Source organism: Girardinichthys multiradiatus, chromosome 7 (assembly GCF_021462225.1).
Source record: "Girardinichthys multiradiatus isolate DD_20200921_A chromosome 7, DD_fGirMul_XY1, whole genome shotgun sequence".
NCBI lineage: Eukaryota > Metazoa > Chordata > Actinopteri > Cyprinodontiformes > Goodeidae > Girardinichthys > Girardinichthys multiradiatus.
This window is the reverse complement of record NC_061800.1, coordinates 31,554,692-31,582,221: the sequence shown is the minus strand read 5'-3', so window position 1 is coordinate 31,582,221 and position 27,530 is coordinate 31,554,692. Positions and strand designations below refer to the sequence as shown.

The 27,530-nt window shown below is 39.0% G+C and overlaps 1 protein-coding gene across 1 annotated transcript; it reads right to left on the bottom strand.

The window, feature by feature from the left end:
* Positions 1-2,429: 2,429 nt before the first annotated feature.
* LOC124870863 (immunoglobulin superfamily member 10-like) lies at positions 2,430-25,069 on the bottom strand. The gene is made up of 11 exons (XM_047369689.1): positions 24,882-25,069; positions 23,262-23,391; positions 20,683-20,924; positions 20,274-20,425; positions 15,657-19,186; positions 12,452-12,593; positions 11,823-11,958; positions 9,494-10,642; positions 9,153-9,360; positions 5,739-5,960; positions 2,430-5,588 (listed from the first exon to the last, which is right to left on the bottom strand). Exons 1-11 carry the CDS (start codon positions 25,067-25,069, stop codon positions 3,528-3,530), a joined length of 8,160 nt encoding a protein of 2,719 aa, XP_047225645.1. The 3' UTR covers positions 2,430-3,527.
* Between the last annotated feature and the right edge of the window lie 2,461 nt (positions 25,070-27,530).

Genomic DNA, 27,530 nt, shown 5'->3' with positions numbered 1-27,530 from the left:
ACCCCATAACATTAACAAAAGTAAATCTAAAGGACATAAAATAGGTTAGTTGTCTGCCTAGCATTTTCCAGACATTTGCTCATATTCATCTTTTAGTTAAAGTAAATGTCTGCAGAGGATCAGAGTAGAGTACAAAGAAGAGTACAGAAAAGGTTTACACTTTCATATACCATTGTACAGTCAAAACAGTGATTAATATTTTGATAAAATATGGTGACATTACTGAAACAGATGGTTGAATGACAAAGGTTTTTTTTTTTTTTTTCCAAAGAAAACATCCAGAACTGGCTAAAATCTCACAGTACCTTGTGGGAAACTGTTATAGCTTGATGAAACCAAATTAAAATACAGGTCCTTCTCAAAATATTAGCATATTGTGATAAAGTTCATTATTTTCCATAATGTCATGATGAAAATTTAACATTCATATATTTTAGATTCATTGCACACTAACTGAAATATATCAGGTCTTTTATTGTCTTAATACGGATGATTTTGGCATACAGCTCATGAAAACCCAAAATTCCTATCTCACAAAATTAGCATATAATTAAAAGGGTCTCTAAACGAGCTATGAACCTAATCATCTAAATCAACGAGTTAACTCTAAACACCTGCAAAAGATTCCTGAGGCCTTTAAAACTCCCAGCCTGGTTCATCACTCAAAACCCCAATCATGGGTAAGACTGCCGACCTGACTGCTGTCCAGAAGGCCACTATTGACACCCTCAAGCAAGAGGGTAAGACACAGAAAGACATTTCTGAACGAATAGGCTGTTCCCAGAGTGCTGTATCAAGGTACCTCAGTGGGAAGTCTGTGGGAAGGAAAAAGTGTGGCAGAAAACGCTGCACAACGAGAAGAGGTGACCGGACCCTGAGGAAGATTGTGGAGATGGCCGATTCCAGACCTTGGGGGACCTGCGGAAGCAGTGGACTGAGTCTGGAGTAGAAACATCCAGAGCCACCGTGCACAGGCGTGTGCAGGAAATGGGCTACAGGTGCCGCATTCCCCAGGTCAAGCCACTTTTGAACCAGAAACAGCGGCAGAAGCGCCTGACCTGGGCTACAGAGAAGCAGCGCTGGACTGTTGCTCAGTGGTCCAAAGTACTGTTTTCGGATGAAAGCAAATTCTGCATGTCATTCGGAAATCAAGGTGCCAGAGTCTGGAGGAAGACTGGGGAGAAGGAAATGCCAAAATGCCAGAAGTCCAGTGTCAAGTACCCACAGTCAGTGATGGTCTGGGGTGCCGTGTCAGCTGCTGGTGTTGGTCCACTGTGTTTTATCAAGGGCAGGGTCAATGCAGCTAGCTATCAGGAGATTTTGGAGCACTTCATGCTTCAATCTGCTGAAAAGCTTTATGGAGATGAAGATTTCATTTTTCAGCACGACCTGGCACCTGCTCACAGTACCAAAACCACTGGTGAATGGTTTACTGACCATGGTATCACTGTGCTCAATTGGCCTGCCAACTCTCCTGACCTGAACCCCATAGAGAATCTGTGGGATATTGTGAAGAGAACGTTGAGAGACTCAAGACCCAACACTCTGGATGAGCTAAAGGCTGCTATCGAAGCATCCTGGGCCTCCATAAGACCTCAGCAGTGCCACAGGCTGATTGCCTCCATGCCACGCCGCATTGAAGCAGTCATTTCTGCCAAAGGATTCCCGACCAAGTATTGAGTGAATAACTGTACACTTTTCTTTTATTGGTCGGATGAAATATGCTAATTTTGTGAGATACGAATTTTGGGTTTTCATGAGCTGTATGCCAAAATCATCCGTATTAAGACAATAAAAGACCTGAAATATTTCAGTTAGTGTGCAATGAATCTAAAATATATGAATGTTAAATTTTCATCATGACATTATGGAAAATAATGAACTTTATCACAATATGCTAATATTTTGAGAAGGACCTGTATTTGGGTCACTATTCCAAAAGGTGTTTTTGAAAAGAAAAGAGCACTATACATAAAATGTGATTTGTCGTTAGTAGCTTCGTGATCTTGCATTGCATTTTTCAAATAAAACTGGGTTTTGGTTGTTGTGAATACAAATATAAAAGTTCCAAATACAAGCCAGTTTTGACCAAAATCCTTCAGGTGGCTCATAGAAAGCTGAAGATGAACAGGTAGTTCATTTTGCAGCATCACAGCGAGTCCAAGCATATATCCAACCCACAAAAGAATGGATTCACGGGATGAAAATTCAAGCTTTACAATGACCGACCAAGACCAGGAATAAATCTGATCTGTGCAGTTGCCTGAAGAGGGCTGTGGACAATAAATGTCTTCAACATTTATGAAATTTGGAGAACCTCTGCAGCCAGATTAGGCAAATATTATTTAGTCAAGATGTTGCATGCTGACACCCTCCTACCAAATTAGACTGACTGCTGTCTTTGATTCAAAACGTAATTTAAAGAAACATTAGTTTAACAAGATTATTTTATTTATTTTTTTTATCTTATATATTTTCCTATTTTTCATTTGAATTGTACTAGTCATATGTCACATCACATCACAATACATTACAGTTAGAAACCGATTTAAACTATTTTTTTCATGCTCTAATAAACAAAAACCCACAAGTTTAACAATTTTAGGGGTTTAAAATACTTTAAAAGACAATGTACCCCATCTGATGCAGTAGAACACTGTACATTTTACACCTTTCATCCTAATAGAAATGCACTGTACAAAACATGGGTGCATCAAAAGTTGCATACATGATGTTCTGACAAAATGCATTTAATTTCATCATGTTGTAACCCATTTTTTAAATATGCCAACATACATGGCAAGATAAGAAACTGTGTAACAACAACTCTATGTTCTTCGGGTCAATGGAAACTGAGTCTGGCAAAAGGTAAACAAATTTGAAAGTCATTGTTCTGCTGTTATTTTAGTTTCTATTGCAAATGTAGACCAAAATATCTTCCTTGCAAAATATTGATGTTAGTGTGGATGAGGCCCCAGTAAACAAATGTCTACTAGGTTAAAAAAAAAAAAGAAAGCTGCCTTAGTTTAGAATTTGCATTACAGAGTATTGTACTCACAGAGTCTGAAACTGAGCAAAAGGGAATACCAATTCATCCTTCACACAAGCGCTCAAAGCTTAATAGATTAAGCATTTTAAATATATAAATACCCACACAAAAGCCACCTGTTTAGATTGTCAACATAATCATTTTGGCTTAAGCCAACAATTTGTTTTACTTGACAAACAAACTAATCTAAATTTACGTGAAAATATAAAAAAAACATCTCAGTTGATTAAAAGCACACATTTGAGTATTTTTAGTTTAAGGACAAGGAAAGGAAAGTGATGGGCAACACTATGCACCAGAATTACATACTGCATTAGGGAAAATCTCTGTTCTTCAGTTTCAGCAGTATGTCAGAAACAAAGCTTTGCAGTTCCTTTGGGAAAGATAAAGATTTATTTTATTAAAGGTGGTCAAAGGAGTCTATGTAATTCTGCTTCAAGGTTGAAAGGGTTACTGTATATATAGTTGCTTTAACCTGTTACATAACATGCAGGTAGGTTGCCTTGCTGTCCACTCCTATTACATTTTTGGCGATGCATCTGTAAAATCCTGTGTCTCTCTGTGTCGGGTTTTGTATCACCAAAGAACCCTGAGGACTCAGGTAGAGATTGCCATAAATACGAGGCTGACCCATCACACTTAGCTGTGTCAGGACTGGTGTCTCCCAAGTAACTGTTGCTCGTGGGGTGGCTATGGTCAAGCAGGGCAACTCCACAGCAACACCACCTGTGGTGTAGGTCACAGGAGAGGGGCCTATTGTGATACGTGGAGGGTAGGCAATAACAATGACAGGAACTGTAATGACTGAAAGTGAAGAAGAGTCATGACTGGAGAACCTGCAGGTGTAGCTGCCTCGGTCAAACACAGACACCTGTTTGATTATCAGTGTTCCATCTTCTTCCACCACATATCGCCCCAGATCACCACTGTCACCCCTGGATAGCATCTTGCCACTGGGCATCGTCCATGAAATAGAGCCCTGGGGTTGAGAGGCAGGACAATGCAGTCGGAGGGTCTCTCCATTAATGGTGCTAACTAGAGGGGCTGTTCTGGTGTTTATTGTGGGTTTGGAGACTGATCCAGAGGATGGTGGAGAGTTTATAGAGTGAGCTGTCCCCGGCAAACCTGGGCCACTCCGTGAATCCAGCAGAGGCGAAACTGTCCTTGAGAGTAAAGACTGAGTTACATTTAAATCGACCTTCAGAGGTATATTTTCCACTTCTTTGTCTTGTTGGGATCTCACATCCAACCATGGGTCCGACACTGCAAGTTGGACCCGCATCAAAGTGTCACCTCTTTCAGTTTTTGCTATGCAAATCAAAGTCCCACCATCACTCACCCTTACATCCCGAAACTCCAAGGAGCCGTTTCGGTGCACAGTGATTCGGCTGCCATAGTAAGGTGCCGGCAGCATGCCGTTTCCAGGCAGAAGCCAGGCCAAACGAAGTGGAGAATGACCTTTGTAAGGACACGGTAAAGTGACAGTCTGGCCTTTAGCTGCTCGCTGCTTTGTTGTTGTTCCCCCACCCTGAGCTGTGTCTAAATTGCCACTTGAAGAAACATTATTTCTTCTGTTATCACTGGTCCCCCCTGAATGACTATTCCTGCTGAAAACATATCCTCTTAGTGTGCTTGTACCAGCTCCAGTACTTGACAAACTAATGCTTTGGCCATTTGTTGAAATACCAGTTAACCTGCTGTTGTCACTGCTGGTATTAACATCATTACTTTTTTTTCCTGCAATGACTTCATTGCTATTCACCTCAGGATTTCTTTCAGCACTTTCTCCTCTACCTGTGCTTTGGCTATGTTCTAAATTACCAGTTCTGCTTTGAATTCTAGGTGCCTTTCTATTTAATGCAGTACTGTCTATCTTAATGCCTGTGTTCTGTGCCTCATTTGTCCCAACCCTTATCCCAGCACTACCCTGTTGTGTTGTAAATCCTTGCACGGGACTTTTAAATCCATGTTGACTATAACTTCTTAGGGTTGGGTTGGATCCACTGAATACTGAGTTGACATTGGAGTTTGGAACTATGTTTCTTATTTCACTATTATCACTATAGCTGTTATTGTTTCTGACCTTGCTTGCAATCACTGCATTGGATCCAAACTTGATAGTTCTTGCAGTAATAGTGCCATGATTGCTATCAGGTCTTTTGACACTCCAACCTAGTCCTTTTTCCACTTGTCCTATATTTCTGTGGCTAGAAGTCTCAACTTCCAAGCTAACCACCATACTTTGCATCCCAACTGAGTTGCTTGCTCGACAAGTATAATTTCCTGAGTCAGTTCTTTGGGCGGAACGCACTTCCAGGGTTCCATTTGAAACAACCACAATACGTTCAGAATAAAGGCCAGATCCCAAACTTTGTGGGATAACAAGGAGATCTGGCGAAATCCATGTAATCGTTGGGGCAGGATCTCCTTTGATCTGGCAGGGAATGGTGGCAGTTTCCCCCTGCTGCACCTTGATGAAATATTGACTTTTGTCATCAGTGCCGCTTGGTGGAGTCCTCTTAATGGCTTTTACTATGACCTATAAACATGTTTAAAAACAACAGAATGAACAATTTTTAAAGTGAAAAAGTTAGGTTTCATAATTACATTTATGGTAGCAAAGATAGCTTAGTCATAAGGATCAGGTAATTGAGTCTGTCCTTTTTTTGCAGGATAAACTGTTACATACCTTCATGGTATCTTGGCCCGCCTGGTTCTCAGCATGGCACATATACTCGCCTTCTTCTCCTACACCAACTGCTGGAACCAGTAATGTCCCATTGTCAAACACAGTAAGTTGCTGTCTTCGACCCCTACTGTCCTCTTCAAACAGCACACTGCTCACCGTGGTTCCATTTGGTAGCTTCCAACGCACATTTGGATGAGGTAATCCATAGGCCTGGCAGTCTACCTGTAGAGGATCCATATCTCATTTGAGTTAGGTTTTTTCAGATGAAATAAGTCTTTATAAATAACTGACTATTTCCACATAAATGGAAAATAGAAAATAGAAATAGAAAATAACACATATGATATCAAAGTCATCTAATACATTATCAATTTAATTTATCTTAAAGAATCATTGTAGGAACTATCTCAATTGAAATGTAGGGCAACACATTTTCATAATGATACAAAATCTCATTCCTTGCATTTGACTTTCATGACGTAATTTTTCACTAATCCCTTACATATTGATGTCTGCATAACTGTTCCAGAAAGACAGCCATTTGTGATTCACAAACAGCAAATAGTAAAGCCATACAAGAAGGTCAGAAGATTCATAACCGATCAAAGAGCCCGCCGACACCCGGCTTAGGTGAAAACCCACAGAGGTTTGTTTCCAAGGAGATGAGTTTCCTCCTTGTTGATTCAGTCGACTGCGACAGTTCTTCAAATTTTCCTAATTTTGGACGGATGAGAAATTTTGGAGTTGATCATGGAGGCATGTCACCCACCCCCTGGTTTTTTCTATAGACCTGATCCATCCTTTAACTGGTGAGGAGAAGAAATCAGCGTCAAAGTAATTTTGTTCTTTTTTTATATTCAATTGGATAAGGGAATTTAGAGGTCTGGGCAGGGTGAGGGATAGTTATGGTGATTTAGAATCACCAATAGTTAATCCAAGGTATTAACTTGTTGCATGCAATACTGATTGAAGTGTTTTATGCTGAGCTGTTTGATTTGCCGTGCAAGTGTGCTGAATCATGGACAGCGGATGCGGTCAGCAAGGTGCATGTGTTTTTGTCTGGCTGATCACAAATCAGCCAGGAGTTAAAACTGGACTTTTAAAGTTTTCCATTGAAAGCAGCTGCCTCTGGGCCTCGTAACCTGACCACTCCTTTGTCTCAGTTTTATTACTGGAATTTCTCCACTGAGTTCCCGCCTTAGAGTTTTATGACCCTTTGTTCGAGTTTTGGGGCAATCAGCTGTTAGTGGCTAAAGGGGCACGTCTACCAGCTGATCGCCGCCCTCGAGATGCATCAGCGCACCAAGAAGGATTCCCTGTACAGTGGTTCTGCTCCACTTGCCAAGTTAACCCAAATTTCACATTTTGCCCATAAAACGGCTGGTTTGGTCTTCATAGACACTCAATGCGCATATATTTTATTTTATTATTATTGTTAGGTTGTTGTTGTTTTTATCCCCTTTGTGTAGAATAGTGCTTGTTAGTTTGGTGAAGGTTTTTGGATCAGAGCAGTAATTTTATCAGGGTTATATGGTTTCAATAAGTTTTTACATATATATATACATATATAAGAGAACCGTTTATGTTTATTTTGTGCAAGAGTGATTTATCTGTCAAAATAAGATCGAAGTTCCCCCACCGTTCGGTGAAGCTGCTAATTAAACAGTCACATTTAGCGTGGTTTGGTTAATAAGTACAATTATTAATGAGAATTAACAAATTGTAATTATTAAGTGCTTCTGAGCCCATAATCACGACACCAGAGGACATCTCTGATTTCTATTTGTAAGGAATGATTGTTGGTTAAAAAATTATTTCTCTGAATTATGATTTTTAATTATGATTTTTGATTAATATTAATTAATCAAGAATCATAATTCCTACACGTCTCATTGTTTCCACCTTTGCCACGCCTTATATTTACTTTTCCATTCTGTTTACTCCTTGCTGGAGAATACTGTTAGTTCATGCCAAGCCGAGCTAGTCTATGTCCTCGACGGTTGTCATGCCAAGTCTGTTCATGTGTCCATGTCAATGCCTGCATCTACTACCACCGGTCTGCCAGTTTTCCTTTTTGTTATTTATTAAACACTTTTCACTCACCACGCTGGTTGTGCCTCCCTGTCTGCATTTGGGTCCTACTCCGAAAGCCACCTCCTTTGATACCAGTTTTTTAAATGTGTGGTCATTCTTTCCCAAGACGTTTTGGTTTACATCTTTAGCAAAGTGCAGATGTTGTTTATTTAAGAGACCGAAACCACTCCTTAATGTCCTGCTGTTTACACAATTATAATTTGTTGTTATGATGGTGGTGTAATCGTTAGAATTAGCAAATGTTAAAGAAGTGTTTAGTGGCATATATTTCCCTTTAATTCATTTGTGATAATGAAGACTATTTCAGTTACTATTATAAATACTTTTGCTTTATTGTTTATGGAATAAGCTTTGTTGAAGGACCTTTAATGAAGAGAGCAGCAATAATTTAGAAAGGTTCCAAGGTTTTTTTTAAAGTCCAACCAAAAGCTACACACAACCACCCCCAGATTAGGGCTATCCTACAAAAACACAGCGTGATAGATAGATAGATAGATAGATAGATAGATAGATAGATAGATAGATAGATAGATAGATAGATAGATAGATAGATAGATAGATAGATAGATAGATAGATAGATAGATAGATAGATAGATAGATAGATAGATAGATAGATAGATAGATAGATAGATAGATAGATAGACAGACAGACAGACAGACAGACAGACAGACAGACAGACAGACAGACAGACAGACAGACAGACAGACAGACAGACAGACAGACAGACAGACAGACAGACAGACAGACACAGACAGACAGACAGACAGACAGATAGATAGATAGATAGATAGATAGATAGATAGATAGATAGATAGATAGATAGATAGATAGATAGATAGATAGATAGATAGATAGATAGATAGATAGATAGATAGATAGATAGATAGATAGATAGATAGATAGATAGATAGATAGATAGATAGATAGATAGATAGATAGATAGATAGATAGATAGATAGATAGATAGATAGATAGATAGATAGATAGATAGATAGATAGATAGATAGATAGATAGATAGATAGATAGATAGATAGATAGATAGATAGATAGATAGAAATAAATAAATAAAGAAATTAGGTAAAAAGAAACACCTAATTTGTGGAGTTGCACAGCATTATAAACTGTAAATCAGATAAAAACTTGTGGATTGCCCAAGCAAGTTATAGAAAACATATATAGTGCACAAATGACATGATTTGCCTGGTGATGCCTGCACCTATGCCGCCCTGGGAAGGGAGTATTGTGCATAATGTGCATTTGAAAACCAACACTGAGTGGGAGTAGTGGAAAGGTGGAGAGACATGGGTTTATTTTTACCTTCAGAGGTTTCCCAAATGACACCATCTGATTCACTGGCTGTTTTGGCTCAATCTTGGGAGGCTTAGTGGCCACAGAAACACGAAGAATGCGAAAATCATCAGCAACCTTATTGCGTGTAATACACAGGTAGTCTCCACTGTCCTTCTCTGTTACCGTCTGAACTGACAGTGTTCCATCAGGATGCACTTTTAGACGTTGGTCAAAGCTTAAAGTCAAACACAAACACAATTATTTTGTGAAAAATAAAGAAAAAAGGCCAGAAAATAACATTAGATATACCAGTAAAAAACTACATTAATAAATGAATAATAATTTTCTTACACACTCAGCTACTGTACCTGTAGTGCATGTCCACTAGCTTCCTGGTGGGGGTCCTCCATATAATGATTGGGGTGGGATGTCCAGTTACAGAACAGTTAAGATTTAAAGTCCCCCCATAGTTAACAGTAGAGATGGAGGGTGATGTAGAGACAATACGGGCTTTAGTGAAAGGAGAGACAGGCCGGGGCTGCAAAACAGCTGAGGTTTTTATTTCTGCAGGGAAAGAAGATGTAACTCTTGTGTTGTTAACACTGGGTGATACTTTGGTGTTATTTGTTGGCACAGTGGAAGGTGAGAAAACAGAGAAGGGATTTGCTTTTTTGATGTCGGAAAATTGCAATGGGTAAACTTTTACTGTTTTATTGATTTTAAGAGATGAGTTAGAGGAAGAGTTAAAAGGGCTTGGGCTAATCGACAAGTTCCTAAATCTGTCACTGGGATTTACAGAAGAGAATTTAGTTGGACTGAATGCATCTGAAGGTTGGCTAGGAATTATCGATGTTCTGGCTTTGTTGAAAGAAGATGAATTAGAAGTGTTTTTGTCTTTTGCCTCTCCATCTTCAACTTCTACCCTCACTGTCCTCCTAGAAGTCCCCACAGCATTACTGGCAGTGCATTCATAACTCCCTGTGTCCTTTGACCCAAAGTTGCGGATATGCAGTGTCCCATTGGGCAAGACAAAGAGGTTCCCATGAAGAAACTGAGATGGACGAACAAGTGTCCCATCTGGAATTCGCCAACGCAGAGTTGGTGTTGGGGCCCCTCTGGCAGAGCAGTGAGCATAAACAGGCCAACCTACAGCAAAAAGCAGGTGCTCTTCCCTGGGTTGCTGAATAACCGGTGGCAACGAGGACACATGGAGACGTACTGAGGCGCTGGCCTCGCCAGCTGAGTTGGACGCCACACAGCGATACACTCCTCGGTCAGTGGGCAATGTTACTGAGATGTGAAGGGTTCCATTTGTGTCCATACTGATTCGATTAGAAGAGGTGACAGTTGAGGTTAAGGTAGAGCGATTAGGCAGAACCCAGGAGAGCAGAGGGGCTGGAACACCATCTGCTTTGCACTCCATGTGAACCTGTCCACCCTGATGAATGGTAACTTCCCTATAAGTCATTATGTGCATATGAGGAGGGCGAGACCTGACTTCGAGCATGGTTAACAACCTGTTAGAAAGAAGCAGAACACACTAAGGATACAGAAACTTCAAGATATACATTTTAAGTTGGCAACAATCTGTAAATTGTACGCCAAAACAAATTCCTTGTATGTCCAAAAACGTACTTGGCAATAAAGCTTTTCTGATTCTGATTCTGATTCTGATTCTAAATGTTCATATGATGAATCTAGGAAGTATCAAAGGACAGTGTTTCATTCATGTTAGTTGATTTGATTTTGTTTGCAGTAACAGCATATAGATAAAGTTAATTTCCCAAAACATTCCACCCCCTTGAAATTTTCACACTTTGTCACATTACAACCAAAAAGTTATATGTATTTTATTGGGATTTTATGTGATAGACCAACATGAGGTAGTGTGTAATTGTGAAGTGAATGGATAGTGATGAATGTTTTTAAAAATATTTTAAAATAAAAGTCTAAAAAATATGGCATGCTTTTGTTTTCAAACACTCAGAGTCAATACCTTGTACAAAGACTATTCACTGCATGTACAGCTGCAAGTATTTTGTGGTGTGTTTCTACACATTTAAACACTGATAAATTTGCAAATTATTCTTTGGAAAATAGATGAAGTTCTTTTAAAGTGGATGAAGCCAATGTGCGACAAATTCTTAAATAGGTTTACGTTTTAACTTTGTACATGAATATGGTCTAACAAATCTGGAATAAGGACTTTTTATGGTTTACTTTTAACAATCCCTGCTTTCCTAATAGTCTTTTATAAAAATAAAAAAAACATTCCTGCTGTGATCCATTGTCTTATTGATACTGTTTATTTACTAATGCAACGACCCCCTTCATTGAATGGCTGTATTTATAACAAGAATAAATAACGTGAAGGGAATTGTAACTTTGGAATTGTTTTAGGGGTGTCAGAGAATAGGCATTATGTTGGTCTATCACATAAAATGTCAATCTAATACAAAGCCTATGGTTGTAATGTGACAACATGGTAAAAAATATATATTTAGGGGCCTTCAACACTTTTGCAAGCACTGTATAACAAAAAATGTATTTTCATGTTGTTTTTTTTTTTTAGAGAATGACTTTCAATACACGAAGGTGAATAAAAATAATCACAAAGTGTGTTCTAATCTTCCAGACTAAATAGTATACCATCCAGACAAGCTCATCACAATTAATTTCTAAAATCAGCATTCCCACCTGTCACGGCCCAGGAAACTGCTCGCACTGCAAATATATGCTCCCCTGTCCTGCACCTGTACATTCTGGATAACAAGAGTGCCGTTTGGCAAGACCTCAAAACGCTGAGCCCTGGAGTGGATTGACATCACCGCTCCTGAGAGAAAGGCAAAGAAGTGAGGCAGTAAGGCAGAAAGCGAAAACAGTAATGAGAAGACAGAGGTGAGGAGTACAGAGACAAATTTGGAAAAAAGTTCTAGAGTGAGAAAGGAGAAATATGGGCACATTGAATGGCACAGCTTGAAGTGAAGTCAGTGATGCAGTGCAGAAAATGTTCCATTACTTGCTTGCAGTGTTTTTCCCACATGGCAAGGCAGAGAAAAGCCTATTATGTGCTTGCCAGTGTATAATGTTTGGTGTAAATGGCTTTTTACATCACTGTAAAATACGTTTATATATTTACTCTGTCATACTAAAACTTGATGCAGGTTTAAGTGATTAGAAAAACATTTTATCAAAGCATGTCATTCTTATATTTTATGTCTCTCTATATATTATAATGGAATTCAAAGCCAAACAAAGTTTCTGATTAAAAAACTTATCCAGGGAAAGGTCTCTGGTTTGGAACGTGCCCTCTGTTTGGTGTGTACCTGTAGTAACCTTAGTCCATGTGATTGAAGGTTTTGGCTCTCCTTGAGCTCCACAAGCCAGCCTTGCCGTGCTCTCTGCCGGTACTGACATCGTTCGGATGTGAGGGTCTGGAATCCTTGGTCTAGATCTTAAAACCGGAGCCTTTGCAGTGCATAATGAAAACAAGTTATTCTGGTAAATAATGAATTTGGCAGACTAGATGATAGAAGGTAACGCTGACTTGATGGAAATACGAGGATTAAAAGTGACCATGATTACAAATGGATGCTTTTCGGTAAAAGCTTCAAAGTTTTGGGAATTCAGCCATCATAAAATACAGTTTATGTAATCAAAGACAACAGGAGAAAATAAACAGACACTAGGCAATACTGGGAACAAAACTGATACTGGGCAAGCCATGCGCTCATTCATTAATGACTTATATATATATATATATATATATATATATATATATGTCATTAATTAACCATATATATATAAATATATATATATATTTTTTTTTGCTTTTATTGGTTTTACTTTGTGAAGTGACCTTGAGTGCCCTGAAAGGCACCTTCAATAAAATGTATTATTATTATCTGTATTTCAGACAAGTTCAAGATAGAGGTGTGAACTTTAAAATATTTTGAGTGGTGAGCTATGAATTTGTTTTAACATGCCTGAACTAAACTTAGAACTATTTCTTGTTAAGGATGAACTGGCGCAACACTGATGAATACACAACAGGTCAAATCTTGAAGCAAATGAACTACAGCAGCAGAAAACCGCAACAGGAACCACTCCTGTCAGTTAAGAACAGGAAGCTGAGGCTACAATTTGGCCAAGCTCACTGGACCACAACTGATTTAAAAAATGTTGTCTGGTCAAATGAGTTTCAATTTCAGCTGCTATATTCAGATGGTAGGGTCAGAACTTGGTGTAAACAACATGAAAAAATGTCTATTCAGCCTTGCATCATCGGTTCAGGTTGAAGGTGGTGTACTGGTGTGGGGGATATTTTCTTGGCACTGTGGAAACATATAGTTATTACACACTTTCTTGTGAGCCATGGCTAAAAAGATGAGTGAAGACAAATAAGACCAAGTTTTGGACTACTAAGCAGGTAGTAATATCATACTATACACAAATTATGTGGTTTTTGAAAGACAGCGGGCTTCTAGATATTAATTAAGAATTAATTATCTTAAATCCCATAAGACTGAGCTCTACAAATCATTATGTTTGTTGCTGACATATTTTTTACCATGTGCTTTTCCTCTTTAGATCTCAGCATGAGATCTAACAACTTAAGAAATAAATGGATAGTCATCAACATCATTTGGCTTTTAACAGCCGGTCATGTGGGGACAAATTAGACTGTTGTCTGATGTTTTGTCCATTCCAGCTAAGCTTTTGCCACCAGGGGTTTTTACAGTTGGATAATTAGTGTTTTTTTATTATTTTCTGGGTCAAAGCTCTCCGATAGGACTAAATGCAAATTTGTGTTTCACATTTAAAAACGACATACTTTATTTCAATATGCATTTAAAGAATTACTAATCAAATGAAAAACTCAATATTGCAGCAATAAGAAATATTACATGTGGAATAATTTAAAGGATCAACAAAAAACGTGATCATTGATGTGTTCATGCATTATAACCCTGCCGGATACAACCCTAAAAAAAAAGAGAAAGCGATTATAACAGTAAGTAAAAGTATCGATGAACTCATACCCAATGAACCTTTTCACATTTTTCACACAACAAACAAAAGGATTGTGTTAGGATTTTATGTGTAGATCAAGAAAAATCATGGATAATTGTGCAGTGGAAGGAAAATAATAAATGCATTTCAACATATTTTTAAAATAAAATTACAATTTGCATTCAGGGCCCCAGGCACTATACTTTGTATAACTATATTTTGCTGCAATTCTGCATCATGCAGAACTCTGCATTCCCACAGAGTTATCATATACCCCATTTCCATTGGCTCCATTTAGCCCGGCCGCACTCCACTGAGCCCACTTTGGGAGCGTTTCCATTACTGAAATTTTTCCTAGAGGTACCCCCTTTTTTGGTCCCTGCTCCTGAGCAGGTACGACTGGGGCTGAGTAGGGACTACATGTGACATAAACAGACTGTTCACTGTTCACTAATTTTACTATTTACAAACCATAAACCATGCCCGAAGGCTGAAAGAACAGAAAAAGGACAAAATGTCAGCTTTCTGAATAATACACAACCATCTGTTCAGACGCACAAACATTTCCCCTAGACACACAAAACAATGCCACCATGAAACAACGTGTTGGGTTTGGAAATTTATTGACGGTCTTAAGTGAACCAGTGTCTGAAGGAGGAGGGAGCAGGCAGAGAGCAGCTGCCCATTGTCAGACTACCTGTTACCAGTCCAGACAGCTGCGTCTCTCTTCTCTGCTTCTCCTGCCACACCCCCCTCACATCAGAACCGCTGAGCCTTATTTTATATGTTCTAGCTGGGCTGTGGTCCAGATAATTATAGTAGCGGATTATTTTAAACATGAAATAAAACAGGGCTTTAGCCATCACAGCTCCAGCTATCATTGGGTCAGTAGAAACACAACAGGTTCTGTGCTGAGAAGAGCGAGAAACTAGAAAAGCAGAGCTGCTCTGCCAAAAAAGAGTCAGTGGAAAAGGGACAATAGACCCTGTGGCTGCTTGTCTAAGAATCCTTTCACTGTTAGGCCTGTATGAATAGGTAGATGGCCATGTCTGGGTAGGTTTGCAGATGTGCCTCTTTCCATTTTTGGATGATGGTCTGAACAGTGGTCTGTGATTTGTTCAGAGCATATTGGTTTGTTACCTAACCCTGCTTTAAACTTCTCTACATTATCCCTGAATTGTCTAGTTAGTTTTTTCACTTCACAATGATGCTTGTTTACTAGCATTCTCTAACTAATTTGTCCACAGGTGGACTTTAATTAATTTAATTAATTAGGTGACCTCCTAAGACAAATGATTGCACATTTTTAAGGGTATTAGTGTAAAAGAGGATGGATACAAATGTACAACAAACTACACCTTTAAGATTTTATTTATACATTTTTTTAAACTAATGTATCATTTTAGTTCCACTTCAAAATTATGTTGGTCAGGGAAATAAAATCACGATCAAATACATATTAGCTTGTACACATGACAATTTTGACAAACTTATATCATGTAAAACAGTAAGACTCACCCTTGGAGAAGCAGGAATTGACAAGGGAGGCCGATGAAACTTGCTTCTGTGTGAATCCGGAATGGTATTAGCTCCTTGGTACTTCCAATCAGTAGGTGTTTGACTCCTGTTTTGACCATTCACTTGGTGGTCAAAATGGCCAGTTACTTCTTTGTCTCTTGGTAAAGCTTTGGTGCTCGTTGATTCTATTGTAGTGGTAGTTGACAAATGAGTATTCACTGTTGATTTATTTGTGGTAGTTGGAAATGTTCTGGTTATAGCACTTTCTGTAGTAGTTAGAATTGTGGTTTTGGTCCTGGATGCGGTGGCTAAAGTGGGGCTGGAAGTTTTAGGGACGGCCTTTAATAAGACTGTAGCACTACTTTTGCTGCTGGAAGGATTAGAAGTGATACTGAGCCATGTAGTTACTGGCCTGAAGGTAGTAGTGGAGGTCAAAATTGAAGAGGTAGTAGAGCAAGAAGTTGGCATAGTGCTTGTAGAAGTCATTGAGGTGGACAAAGCTGAAATCTGTCTGGGAGTGCTTGATACTGGAATGTTAATAGGAGTTGAAGGAGACATGGTGGGACTTATAATAGCATCTGGGGTTGTTGTGAGGATTGTGTCTTCATTAGTCATAGATGCTGGTGTACTTTTACTGCTGCCAAAATAACTAGCTCTCTCGGGAGCAGCTGAAGAAGCAGTCATGATTTTTGATGCACTGTTGGTGGTTGAAGATGCACTTAGGACTGAGGAAGCAGTGAAAGAATGAGTGATTGAAAGGTGGGACTCACCCAACACATTCGTCTCTAACTCCTTGCTGTGTTTGTTTGGGAGTCTCTCAGCATGTTTGCCTAAGGTTGTTTGTGTTGCTGTGTGAGCCTTTACAGCATGTGTAAATGTCCTATTATCAGTTTCTAGCACATGCGCCTCTGAAAGCATAGTAGTAGATTGTGTGGGTGCTGGTGTGCTGTTAAAAGTAGACTCCTCAGTTATTTGTTTCTTGCCTGAATGAATCATCATGTCTGTGTATGTGTGTGGGGTTGTAGAGGAGGGACTCAGCGGGGGTGATACAAAATTTGAAGTAGTAATACTATGAGTGTCTGAAACAGTGGGAGATAGAGGAGTCACAGACACACCATTCAGAGCAGTCCTACCATAGTCTCTCAATGTCAGCATAATAGGTGAAAATGTGGTTGTTGACATGCGCAACAACATAGTGATTTTATCTGGAGTTGACTTAAGTGCCACTGTTTGGGTTATCAGGTTTACTGAGTGAGGTTGCAGTGAGGGTAAAGGCAGGACCCTCGGCCTGTTAATTCGCCTTCGTTGTCCAATCCTTCTGCGTGTGTTCCAGGGGCTTTGAGGCCGGGAGTTTGGGATCATATTGGGGAAGAGTCCCTGATTAGGAATCTGTTGTTTGGATCTCGCTGGGCTTAGTTTTGGTCCTTGCTTATGCAACACAATTGATTCTAGAACTATTTCATTTGTTCCTGACAATGGATTAAGTGTGACATGCTCTGTTTCTGTCATTGGGTTTACTGGTGTTATTGTTTGTTTACTGCCTTTCTCTATCTGCGTTTTTGTGTCAATTTCTGAATCCACATGTTTGTCCATTGACCTCTCACTCAAATTTTCTGTTTCGACAATGGTTTGTGTTGCTTTTATTATCTTTGTATCTTCATAAGGTGACTCAAAGAGCTGTGGTTGTTCTTCTTTTACATTAGTGTCATCAACTGAAGACCCTTCAGTCTCTGGTTCCTCCTGTATGCTGTGAGCTATACTTTTATTTGTATCATCATCTTTTCCTTTTTCTCTCATTTGTTTATCTTTGCCTTCATGGATAGGTTCGGTTGTTGGTTTTCCTCCTGCAATTATTTGGCTGTTGGTGCTGTTGGTAGTCTTTTGACGAATCTTTGCCAAGAGGTCAGCCCATTTCTGAGGGTCTATCCTGTGTTTCTTTGTGGTTAATCTATGTCTGTTCTGAAAGCGCTGTTTCTTCTGCCCAGTCAGTGAAGTAGGTCCTCCGAGCCTTTGCAGGTGCCCCTTTCTTACATGACTATGTCGTTGTGGCTTTTTAATTGGATATTGTCTGTTTGGGCGTTGTTGGAGAGAAGTTTGAAATATCCTTTTACCACTGGAGGTTTTTTGTTCTACTTCATCATCTTCATCCCCTGATCCTTCATCAATCTGCTGAAAAATGGGGGCTGGTATCTTTGTTGACCTGCCAGCTGCTGACTGAGGTCCTCTGGGAAATGAGGTCTCAAGAGCAGAAACATGCTGTGCTTTTAATATCAGCTGCATGGATATACTGTCACTACCATACTGGTTGACAGCAATGCAGCGATAATATCCTGTATCCTTCAGAGTGGATGTATGCAGAGAGAGACTACCATTTGAATGTACTATCGATCCACCTAATACAGCTAATCCTTGCAATACAACATTTCCATCCGGCAAAATCCAACTTGCCAAAGGTTCTGGTGAACCAGATATCCTGCAGGTCATAGTGACAGCCTCTCCAATGGTTCCAGTGACAGGGAGTCCACTTATCTCATTTAAATACGGAACAGAGGACTCTTCTACTGCCAGACGTAATGGAAGAACATCAAAATCTCTTCCAGCTCTGGCAACGCAGTAGTAAAGCCCACGGTCAGAGAGCTGTACTCTTTGTACAAGTAAACCTGAGGCTGACACCTGGAGCCTTCCATCTAAACTTCTGGAAGGAGTATTAAATTTAAATCCATCTGGGAAAATCCACTGCACACTAGGATTACTAGAAGAAAGGACAGGACAAGACAGCTGTATGTTTCTGCCTGCTACTGCTGGTACTGCTGTGTTAGTATAATTGGCTAAAATCATCACCCATGGGTGAGAAATAGGGGAAGATAGTGAGGGATAAAATGTTGCATCAGGACGTGCAGAAACTCTTGTTGTGTATATAAGTTGAACTTTATGCCGGTTAGACTGCGCTCTGTCAAGCTGAATGCTAATTGCTGACTGTAGTAACCATTCTGGTCTGGCTTTAACAGAGGCTTTGACATCAGTGTGATAATATCCATCTGTCTCTGGTGCCTGCCTGTAGCGGTAGGCCAATGCTGGGGCTTTACTTAGCATGATCTCCCTCTCAAGGCGAGCTGCAGTTTCACTGTAGTAAGCCAGAATCCTCCAAAGTTTCTCATAGCTTTGTCCTACTACAGGGCAGTCCAGGGAGAGAGACAAAGCAAGCGAAAGAGGAGAAGAGGAACTCCAGGAGAGATCTGGAGGAGGAGCAATGTCCAGGGAGTCAGCAGAGTGAGAAATATTGCAACTCAGATCAACGCTGTACCCATGTTGGTCAGACAGACCCAAAAAGACTTTGCCTAACAGCTCTCTGAAGTTCTCTCTTGGCTGGATTTCGCTAAGGTCTAATTTCAATGGTGCTTCTTTCCCAGGTGAGTTGATGATCGGTGATATGCACAGTAGAACCGTCTGATCAAGCAAACCCTGTCCCTGGAATGATGGAGGCGAGTCACAAACTGGACACTGAGGACCACCAGGACATTTCAATAAGCCTAATAGGAGAGAGAGAGAGTAAGAGATTGATCAAACAAATTTTTTGCATAAACAGACAGACAGACAGACAGACAGATAGATAGATAGATAGATAGATAGATAGATAGATAGATAGATAGATAGATAGATAGATAGATAGATAGATAGATAGATAGATAGATAGATAGATAGATAGATAGATAGATAGATAGATAGATAGATAGATAGATAGATAGATAGATAGATAGATAGATAGATAGATAGATAGATAGATAGATAGATAGATAGATAGATAGATAGATAGATAGATAGATAGATAGATAGATAGATAGATAGATAGATAGATAGATAGATAGATAGATAGATAGATAGATAGATAGATAGATAGATAGATAGATAGATAGATAGATAGATAGATAGATAGATAGATAGATAGATAGATAGATAGATAGATAGATAGATAGATAGATAGATAGATAGATAGATAGATAGATAGATATTGTCATTGTATTTTAATACCATTAACTTTGGGGGTTTAGCAATTTGCACAGATTTTTGAATATTAGTCACGCCAGTTTATTTGAGCATTCATTACCCCTATTTGTCTCTTGCTAATTTACTATGAGTTTTTTTTGTCTCGCAAATCACAATGTATCGCTTTATAATCACAGCACAATCATTAGCCTATATATCAGCCACCACACATCAGTGCTGTCATCATGTATTAGTCATGGCAGGTTAAGCCTGGCATATCAGTGGCACACATTTCATGGTTCATCTTTCTTTAACATCTTAATAAAGCCTACAAGACAGAGTGGAAAAATAAGATAAAGTGGCAAAACAAAGATGTACGTGTGACATAAAAGATGGTTAAGGGCATCTGTGTAAATTAGATCTGTCAAAAAGTAGACTTACCACATCTAATAGATTGGTCACTAATTTTTACATTATAATTAATGCCTCCCTAATATTCCCTTTCAATTTTTAATCTACAGTTTGTCTTCTCAGTCAGACTGAAAGATGCTGCAATAAGTAGCATTCCATAAAAGTTTAAATAGGATGAGGCACGGGATGAAAGAAAATGATTTTTCTAGACATGACGGTTACCTGGGTGAGCAAGACTCCATGAGAGAAACCACTTCATCCTGCAATCACAGCTCCAAGGATTAGCCTGCAGAAAAAGTGTCTCCAACAGAGGTGCTGTTGTTACACACTCTTTGGGCAGGGTAGTTAGACTGTTGTTGGAAAGGTCTAGGTGTCTGAAAGAAAAAGATATTGGCTCAATCATTGTCAAAGAAGAAATCAGTTCAACTTTTACATATCACTATGTTTCCTTGCATGTATGATTCTACTCTTTTCTTATGATAAACCTGCATTTAGAAATGACAGGAGAGATTTATTTGTGCAATCAATACCAAATATGCAAACGTTCACATTTTTGATGCTTTTAATGAGTAACTGTCACAACCACCAGCAGGACTGTCAGCATTTATATATTTTAGTTGTCAAAGCTCACCTCACTGTAGAAACGTAATATGTATTCAAAAATGACAGCGTGCACAGAGTGTGAGGGTGCAGCTGATGCAGCCTGTTGCCTTGCAGGCGAAGCAGCCTGAGGCTAGGCAGCTGGAGCAGAGCCCGAGGGTGGATGTGCTGGAGCAGGTTGTGATCCAAGTAAAGGCGCAGCAGTGATGTCAGACCAGAGAAGGTCAGAGATGAAGAGATCTCTCTCAGCTTGTTATAGCTCAACTTTAGTATCTGAGAGGGGGGGGGTGGTGGGGAAATGAAGCAAGGAGTAGAAATTAGAAGAACAGACATCAAGGCTGACTAAAAAGCAAGTCTTATGCGAGGCATCATAAGTCTTTCAGTGGATGCTGCATGGTTGGAAATTGAATTTAGAACAAATTGGAAATAGCACGAGATAGAACATGAGGATTTGAATAACAACTCTTTCTTGGAACTAATGAAAATGGTAAAATAAACCTCTAGTCGCACCATTTCAAAATTTGAATCTAAAAAATAGCCCGCAGCACACAATAGTATTGGACCAAAGCAGTGGAGACTAAAAGGGTATTCTAGCTCTGGTGGGGTATCTCATTTGAACAATTCAGTTAAGCTTTTCATAATATAAGACTGTAATAAAGCCATTAATATTTAAAGGACATAGGAATTCACCAAGAAACTTTGATGAAACAAAATGTAAACTTATTTTATTATTATTATTATTATTATTCCCCTGTCCTCCAGGGAAGCTACTTATCTGGAAGACTTCCAGATGCTGACAGATTTAGCATGTGAAGATGTCAGCACATGTAAATATGGATCCTATTATCCCAGGGAGGAAAACATATCAGATTCCGCCTGGAAGATGAAGGGTACAATTGCCTGTATAATATCAGTTCCCCTGGGGACTGCTAACGCTGCCCTAAGGTTGCCGCTAATGTGTCCAGTACGTTTCCTGTCACTTAACAGGGAAGGAATAATGACACATAAATTATACATCAATTTAAAAGAAATTTCCAAAAATGCTGAAACCGAGAAAATGGAATCATGTGAATTGCTAAAGTGTTTTGACGTGTTATATATTGGTAACCCCTGCCTAATTCAAGTTATAAATCAAAATCTTTTCTGACAAGCATTTTCGGTGTGTTGATCTGTCACAGCGAGAGATCAATTTAGCCTTTAAACAAATGGAGTGCATATAGATTTTTTAGAAAGCTCCGCTTTCTGCAAAACAAAAAACATTTATAACAGCCTTCTTTCATAAATAGGTGAGTCCCTCCTGTTTATTCTACTTTCAGCGTCATTAGCCAGCCATGGTGTTTGACCAAATTTTCTTACAAGGTTCCTAATCTGCATTAAAAATAAGCAATAGAAAACTTGTTATGGGTGCAAACGATGGATAACGTTTTTTTGTTGTTGTTGCACAGCAAATTCATCAGTGTTAAAATACTGGTGTTAGGCTTTTTCAGAGTGAAGTGTTGATGTATTGGTGTTGATTTTGGTAGCATCAACTCTCCACTAATGAAACATAAGAGTGTTAGAGTCAAATCACGGAGTTGACGGTATTTAACACTAATGAGTGACACTTTCAACATCCGGGTACTTGGACAGGTACCCCCCGTGAAGGAATTTGTCAGCAGCCATTTTCTCACACTCACATGGCGCATGAGAAGGAGAGACTGGTGAGTAAAATTTCACAAATTAGTCATTGTGCCATTGCTACTTTTATTAAAATGTGTTTACGCTGACTCGTTGTTTCTAAATTTGGGGACAAATTAAAATGTATTGGCATTTATAACAAGTTTTCGTCACCTTTTTTGCTAACTTTAAGCAGACCTGCCCAAACGTTAGGGTTTATTTCATGTCATATTAAGACATCGTGGGTTAACGTTAAATTAAATTCCTCTCTAAAATATAGTTTTGAACAATTTAGGTTAAGTAGCCAATTAATTTCAAATGTTTTTCTAAACGTCCTCGGTCGTGTAGCGGGTGTTAGGGTTAGGGGTTAGGGGTTAGGGTTAATATTTAACACAGTAAGAGTTTATTAGACAACACTGTCACAGTGTTAATAATTTTAAGTCTTCCTGTAGTGTTAATATTTAACACTGTAAGAGTTTGTTAAGCAACACTGCCTAGTGTTAATAATTGTAACTAAATAAAAAGTGTTAATTTAACACTTTGCCAGTGGTTCCCATATAAACCCTGGGAAAGTGTTCATTTTAACTCTGAGGGTGTTAAATTTGCGATTTCAGATTTGTTGTGTGAGAGTTTGTAATGTGCCACAAGCTGTCTAGCTCTGGGCAGTGAGCCATATCACCCAATTTAAATACTTCCATTGCCATTCCTGGTTTGGAAAAAAAAAAAAATTACTTCTTAAGTGCTAGCTGCTGAGATGTTAATTCAGTCAGTTCTTGTCTAGACTTATATTACAATTCTACTAACTGTTGTCTACACATTAAACTGGAAAATGAGTTTAAAAAAATCATCAGAACTTAGGCATTTTAAATTGGCTGCATTTTCGGGTAGATTCAGTAAACGGGTGGTTTGAGCAAACATTCGTTGCTGTATCTTGTTGCTCTTCTGGGTGATTACCTGGAGAGATTTCATGTCTTTGAATACACCATCTGGAAGACGTTGAAGGTCATTGCTGTGCAGCATCAGAAGCTCCACCCTCTTCAGCCCAACCAGAGACTTGTCATTAAGTCTGCTGATACTATTAAACCTGCAACAGCACAAAGGCAGCGTTAATGAGTCATATGTATGTTTATATATATGTTTCTTCTAAGAAGGCAGAATTTCTTGTAACCTGAAGTACTTCTGATAAATTCAAATTTCTGTGGGTCCTATGAAGCATTTCAGACAGTTCATAGCAATTGCTAAGCATTTCCTTCACACTTTTGCTTCTTTTCTGTCATTTTTATTTAGTACTTAACAATTTTTAGGTCAGGTTTGTTTTGCTCATACAGTGAAATTCGATGTGCTACGCCGCAGGTGGGGGCGCTTCTGGTTGCCTTTTCTGAGCCTGGAAAAACCTCTGGAGCTTGACCACAAGGCAGATGTCAGTGAGCTCTCAACCCTGGTCTCCCTGATAGGGTAGAGTTTAGTCTGTTTCTTCGGCTCTGCTTCATTTAGAGCCTTGAATCCTTCCTATCATTACTTCTCTGCCAAAGCCAATTTGCCAAGAGAGACCCTGCGAAAAACCAAATATTTGGACAACATAGTCTGCAGGATCATGGAATTACTCAAACCCCTCCACAATGGCAATGACACAATTTTTGGAGAGTTCTGCATGTCAAAGGTATTCATAACACAGCAGGGCAGATCCACAGTACAATTAAGGTGGGCCAGAGTAAAAATATATTGTTTTATGTATGCTATTCGTTGTGTCCAGCATTTAGAGTCCACTTGCAAACGATATGTAACCACTTTCCAATCTCGGATTAGCACAAGATGTGGACTGGATTTGTCCCTATTTCTGGTCTGAAGATAATCAATTATAAGACACTGTATTCATCAGCAGCAAGATGATTCCCGACAAGCTATTTGAGAAAAATTTGGCATAATTGTAGATGACCTCTTTAAAGACAAAGGTCCTCAGTTTCTGAAAAATGCCCTGAATTCTTTGTATTTCTGCAAGATATTTCTTTCAGAAATAAAAGAAAATACTTTTGTTTTTGTCCTCTACCCTCCACATTTCTTAACACAAAAGGCATGGTAAATATTGTTGTGGTAGGGTACAAGAAGTTTGCATAAAATGGGAAAAATGTCAGGTCTGTACAAAAACTTTGAAATATCATATAATAATATAATAATTAATCATCTAATAATCTTTAGATCAAGAATTGTTTTTTTTCCCAAGAAAGTCTACTTATATATACAGTTCTGATTTACCTGTGCTTATGGGACCTGTTTCTAAGGGAGCACAAATTTAATATGAACTACTTACCTTAGAATGTGTTATGTATATTATATGACCAGGTAAAAGATTAATTTATTTATTGTATTATAATCTGGAAAGAACTAGACTGTATGTCAGTGATATAGAATATGACCATATGGTTATTAAAGAATTTATTAATTGATTGATTTTAATGTGAATTTGATTCCATATAACTATATAAATATTTTACCAGTTTCTTCTCTAAAGTGCTTGTATAGGACATTTGGTGTGGTATAGCGCTAAGTCCAAAACTGAAGTATGAGTTCCCATACCCTAAATTCATGCGTCGTGTATGTGAAGGCAGGCCAAGAGGGATAGTAAGCAATGAACGGAAGGTGCAGTGGACTTCATTGGCCTGGTAGCAGTTACAGCTCCTGGGGCAGGACTGGCTCTTGGACACCTCGAGTGTGAGCATCAGAAGTGCCAGCAGAGCCATTGGTGCAGAGCGGGTCTGATGCATCTTCACCATAGGGAGAGAAGCAAAACTGAGATTATCACTGCCAACAAGGAATAGGATGTCAAATGAATGCAGACAAACAAATAAAGTGCACCACAATAATTGGCAGTCCAAATGGGAATTCCTCTGTTCCTCACACACGCATCCACTTGAGGTAGTTGTTAAATTAACAGACTAAAAAATAGGATGCTCATTTGAGAAGATGATATTGATACATGACTCAATATGTTCATAGGTTTACACAGTTATCTGTTTTGCAGCTAATGTCTTCATATATTATTAATAAAGAACAAACTTGTAATGTCAAATCTGCTCAAATGAAAAACAACTTTAATGTCAATAAGATGTATTGCCACAATATGCTACACGGTACTTAGTTATTCAAAGAAAAACTATTTTAATTATACTATTCTTCAAACATACAGTACAGACCAAAAGTTTGGACACAACTTCTCATTCAAAGAGTTTTCTTTATTTTCATGACTATGAATATTGCAGCTTCACAATGAAGGCATCAAAACTATGAATTAACACATGTGGAATTATATACTGAACAAAAAAGTGTGAAACAACTGAAAATATGTCTTATATTCTAGGTTCTTCAAAGTAGCCACCTTTTGCTTTGATTACTGCTCTGCACACTCTTGGCATTTTGTTAATGAGCTTCAAGAGGTAGTCACCTGAAATGATTTTCCAACCGTCTTGAAGGAGTTCCCAGAGATGCTTAGCACTTGTTGGCTCTTTTGCCTTCACTCTGCGGTCCAGCTCACCCCAAACCATCTCGATTGGGTTCAGGTCCAGTGACTGTGGAGGCCAGGTCATCTGGTGCAGCACCCCATCACTCTCCTTCTTGGTCAAATAGCCCTTACACAGCCTGGAGGTGTGTTTGGGGTCATTGTCCTGTTGAAAAATAAATGATGGTCCAACTAAACGCAAACCGGATGGAATAGCATGCCGCTGCAAGATGCTGTGGTAGCCATGCTGGTTAAGTATGCCTTCAATTTTGAATAAATCCCCAACAGTGTCACCAGCAAAGCACCCCCACACCATAACACCTCCTCCTCCGTGCTTCACGGTGGGAACCAGGCATGTAGAGTCCATCCATTCACCTCTTCTGCGCCGCACAAAGACACGGTGGTTGGAACCAAAGATCTCAAACTTGGACTCATCAGACCAAAGCACAGATTTCCACTGGTCTAATGTCCATTCCTTGTGTTCTTTAGCCCAAACAAGTCTCTTCTGCTTGTTGCCTGTCCTCAGCAGTGGTTTCCTAGCAGCTATTTTACCAAGAAGGCCTGATTCACACAGTCTCCTCTTAACAGTTGTTCTAGAGATGTGTCTGCTGCTAGAACTCTGTGTGGCATTGACCTGTTCTCTAATCTGAGCTGCTGTTAACCTGCGATTTCTGAGGCTGGTGACTTGGATGAACTTAACGTCCGCAGCAGAGGTGACTCTTGGTCTTCCTTTCCTGGGGCGGTCCTCATGTGAGCCAGTTTCTTTGTAGCGCTTGATGGTTTTTGCGACTGCACTTGGGGACACTTTCAAAGTTTTCCCAATTGTTCGGACTGACTGACCTTTATTTCTTAAAGTAATGATGGCCACTCATTTTTCTTTACTTAGCTGCTTTTTTCTTGCCATAATACAAATTCTAACAGTCTATTCAGTAGGACTATCAGCTGTGTACTGTATCCACCTCCTGCACATCACAACTGATGGTCCCAACCCCATTTATAAGGCTTGAAATCCCACTTATTAAACCTGACAGGGCACACCTGTGAAGTGAAAACCATTTCCGGTGACTACCTCTTGAAGCTCATCAACAGAATACCAAGAGTGTGCGGAGCAGTAATCAAAGCAAAAGGTGGCCACTTTGAAGAACCTAGAATAAGATATATTTTCAGTTGTTTTACACTTTTTTTTTTCAGTATATAATTCCACATGTGTTAATTCATGGTTTTGATGCCTTCACTGTGAAGCTACAATATTCATAGTCATGAAAATAAAGAAAACTCTTTGAATGAGAAGGTGTGTCCAAACATTTGTCTGCACTGTACTTGAAGTACACAGATGATTAGTATGACTCCAAGTATACTAAAGTATGTAAAAATTTATTATCCTCATTATATTTTTTCTATGTTAATATGCTAGAATACATCAAACTAGACATTGCAGTGAGTTTTGTGTTTTTGCTCATGTGAAAATATATTTTAAATAAATAAATACTGAAAATTGTATTGTATTGCAAAGAACATCTCAGATTTAACCTTTCATCTACAGGAACGGCTTGCCTTCAAGGCCCTTCAAATTGTCCTTATTGGACCTCTTACAGCCAGCCAAAATAAGCTCTTTTGCCTGTCAACACATGTCAAAACCCTTCAAGTCACATTGATTATTTTATACTAATATAGAAATTCAGGAGGTTTTAAATAATGTATAAAAGATTATAATTAATGTTACGTTAGAA

Bases quoted from the DNA above. Each gene is read 5' to 3' on its own strand.
- LOC124870863 (XM_047369689.1), bottom strand. From the start codon at position 25,069: ATGCATCAGACCCGCTCTGCACCAATGGCTCTGCTGGCACTTCTGATG. The intron at 19,187-20,273 runs GTAACCGTCATG...CTCTCCTATTAG, and splicing joins ATGGAGTCTTGCTCACCCAG to GCTTATTGAAATGTCCTGGT. The intron at 11,959-12,451 runs GTACACACCAAA...CCTTTCTCTCAG, and splicing joins ATGGACTAAGGTTACTACAG to GAGCGGTGATGTCAATCCAC.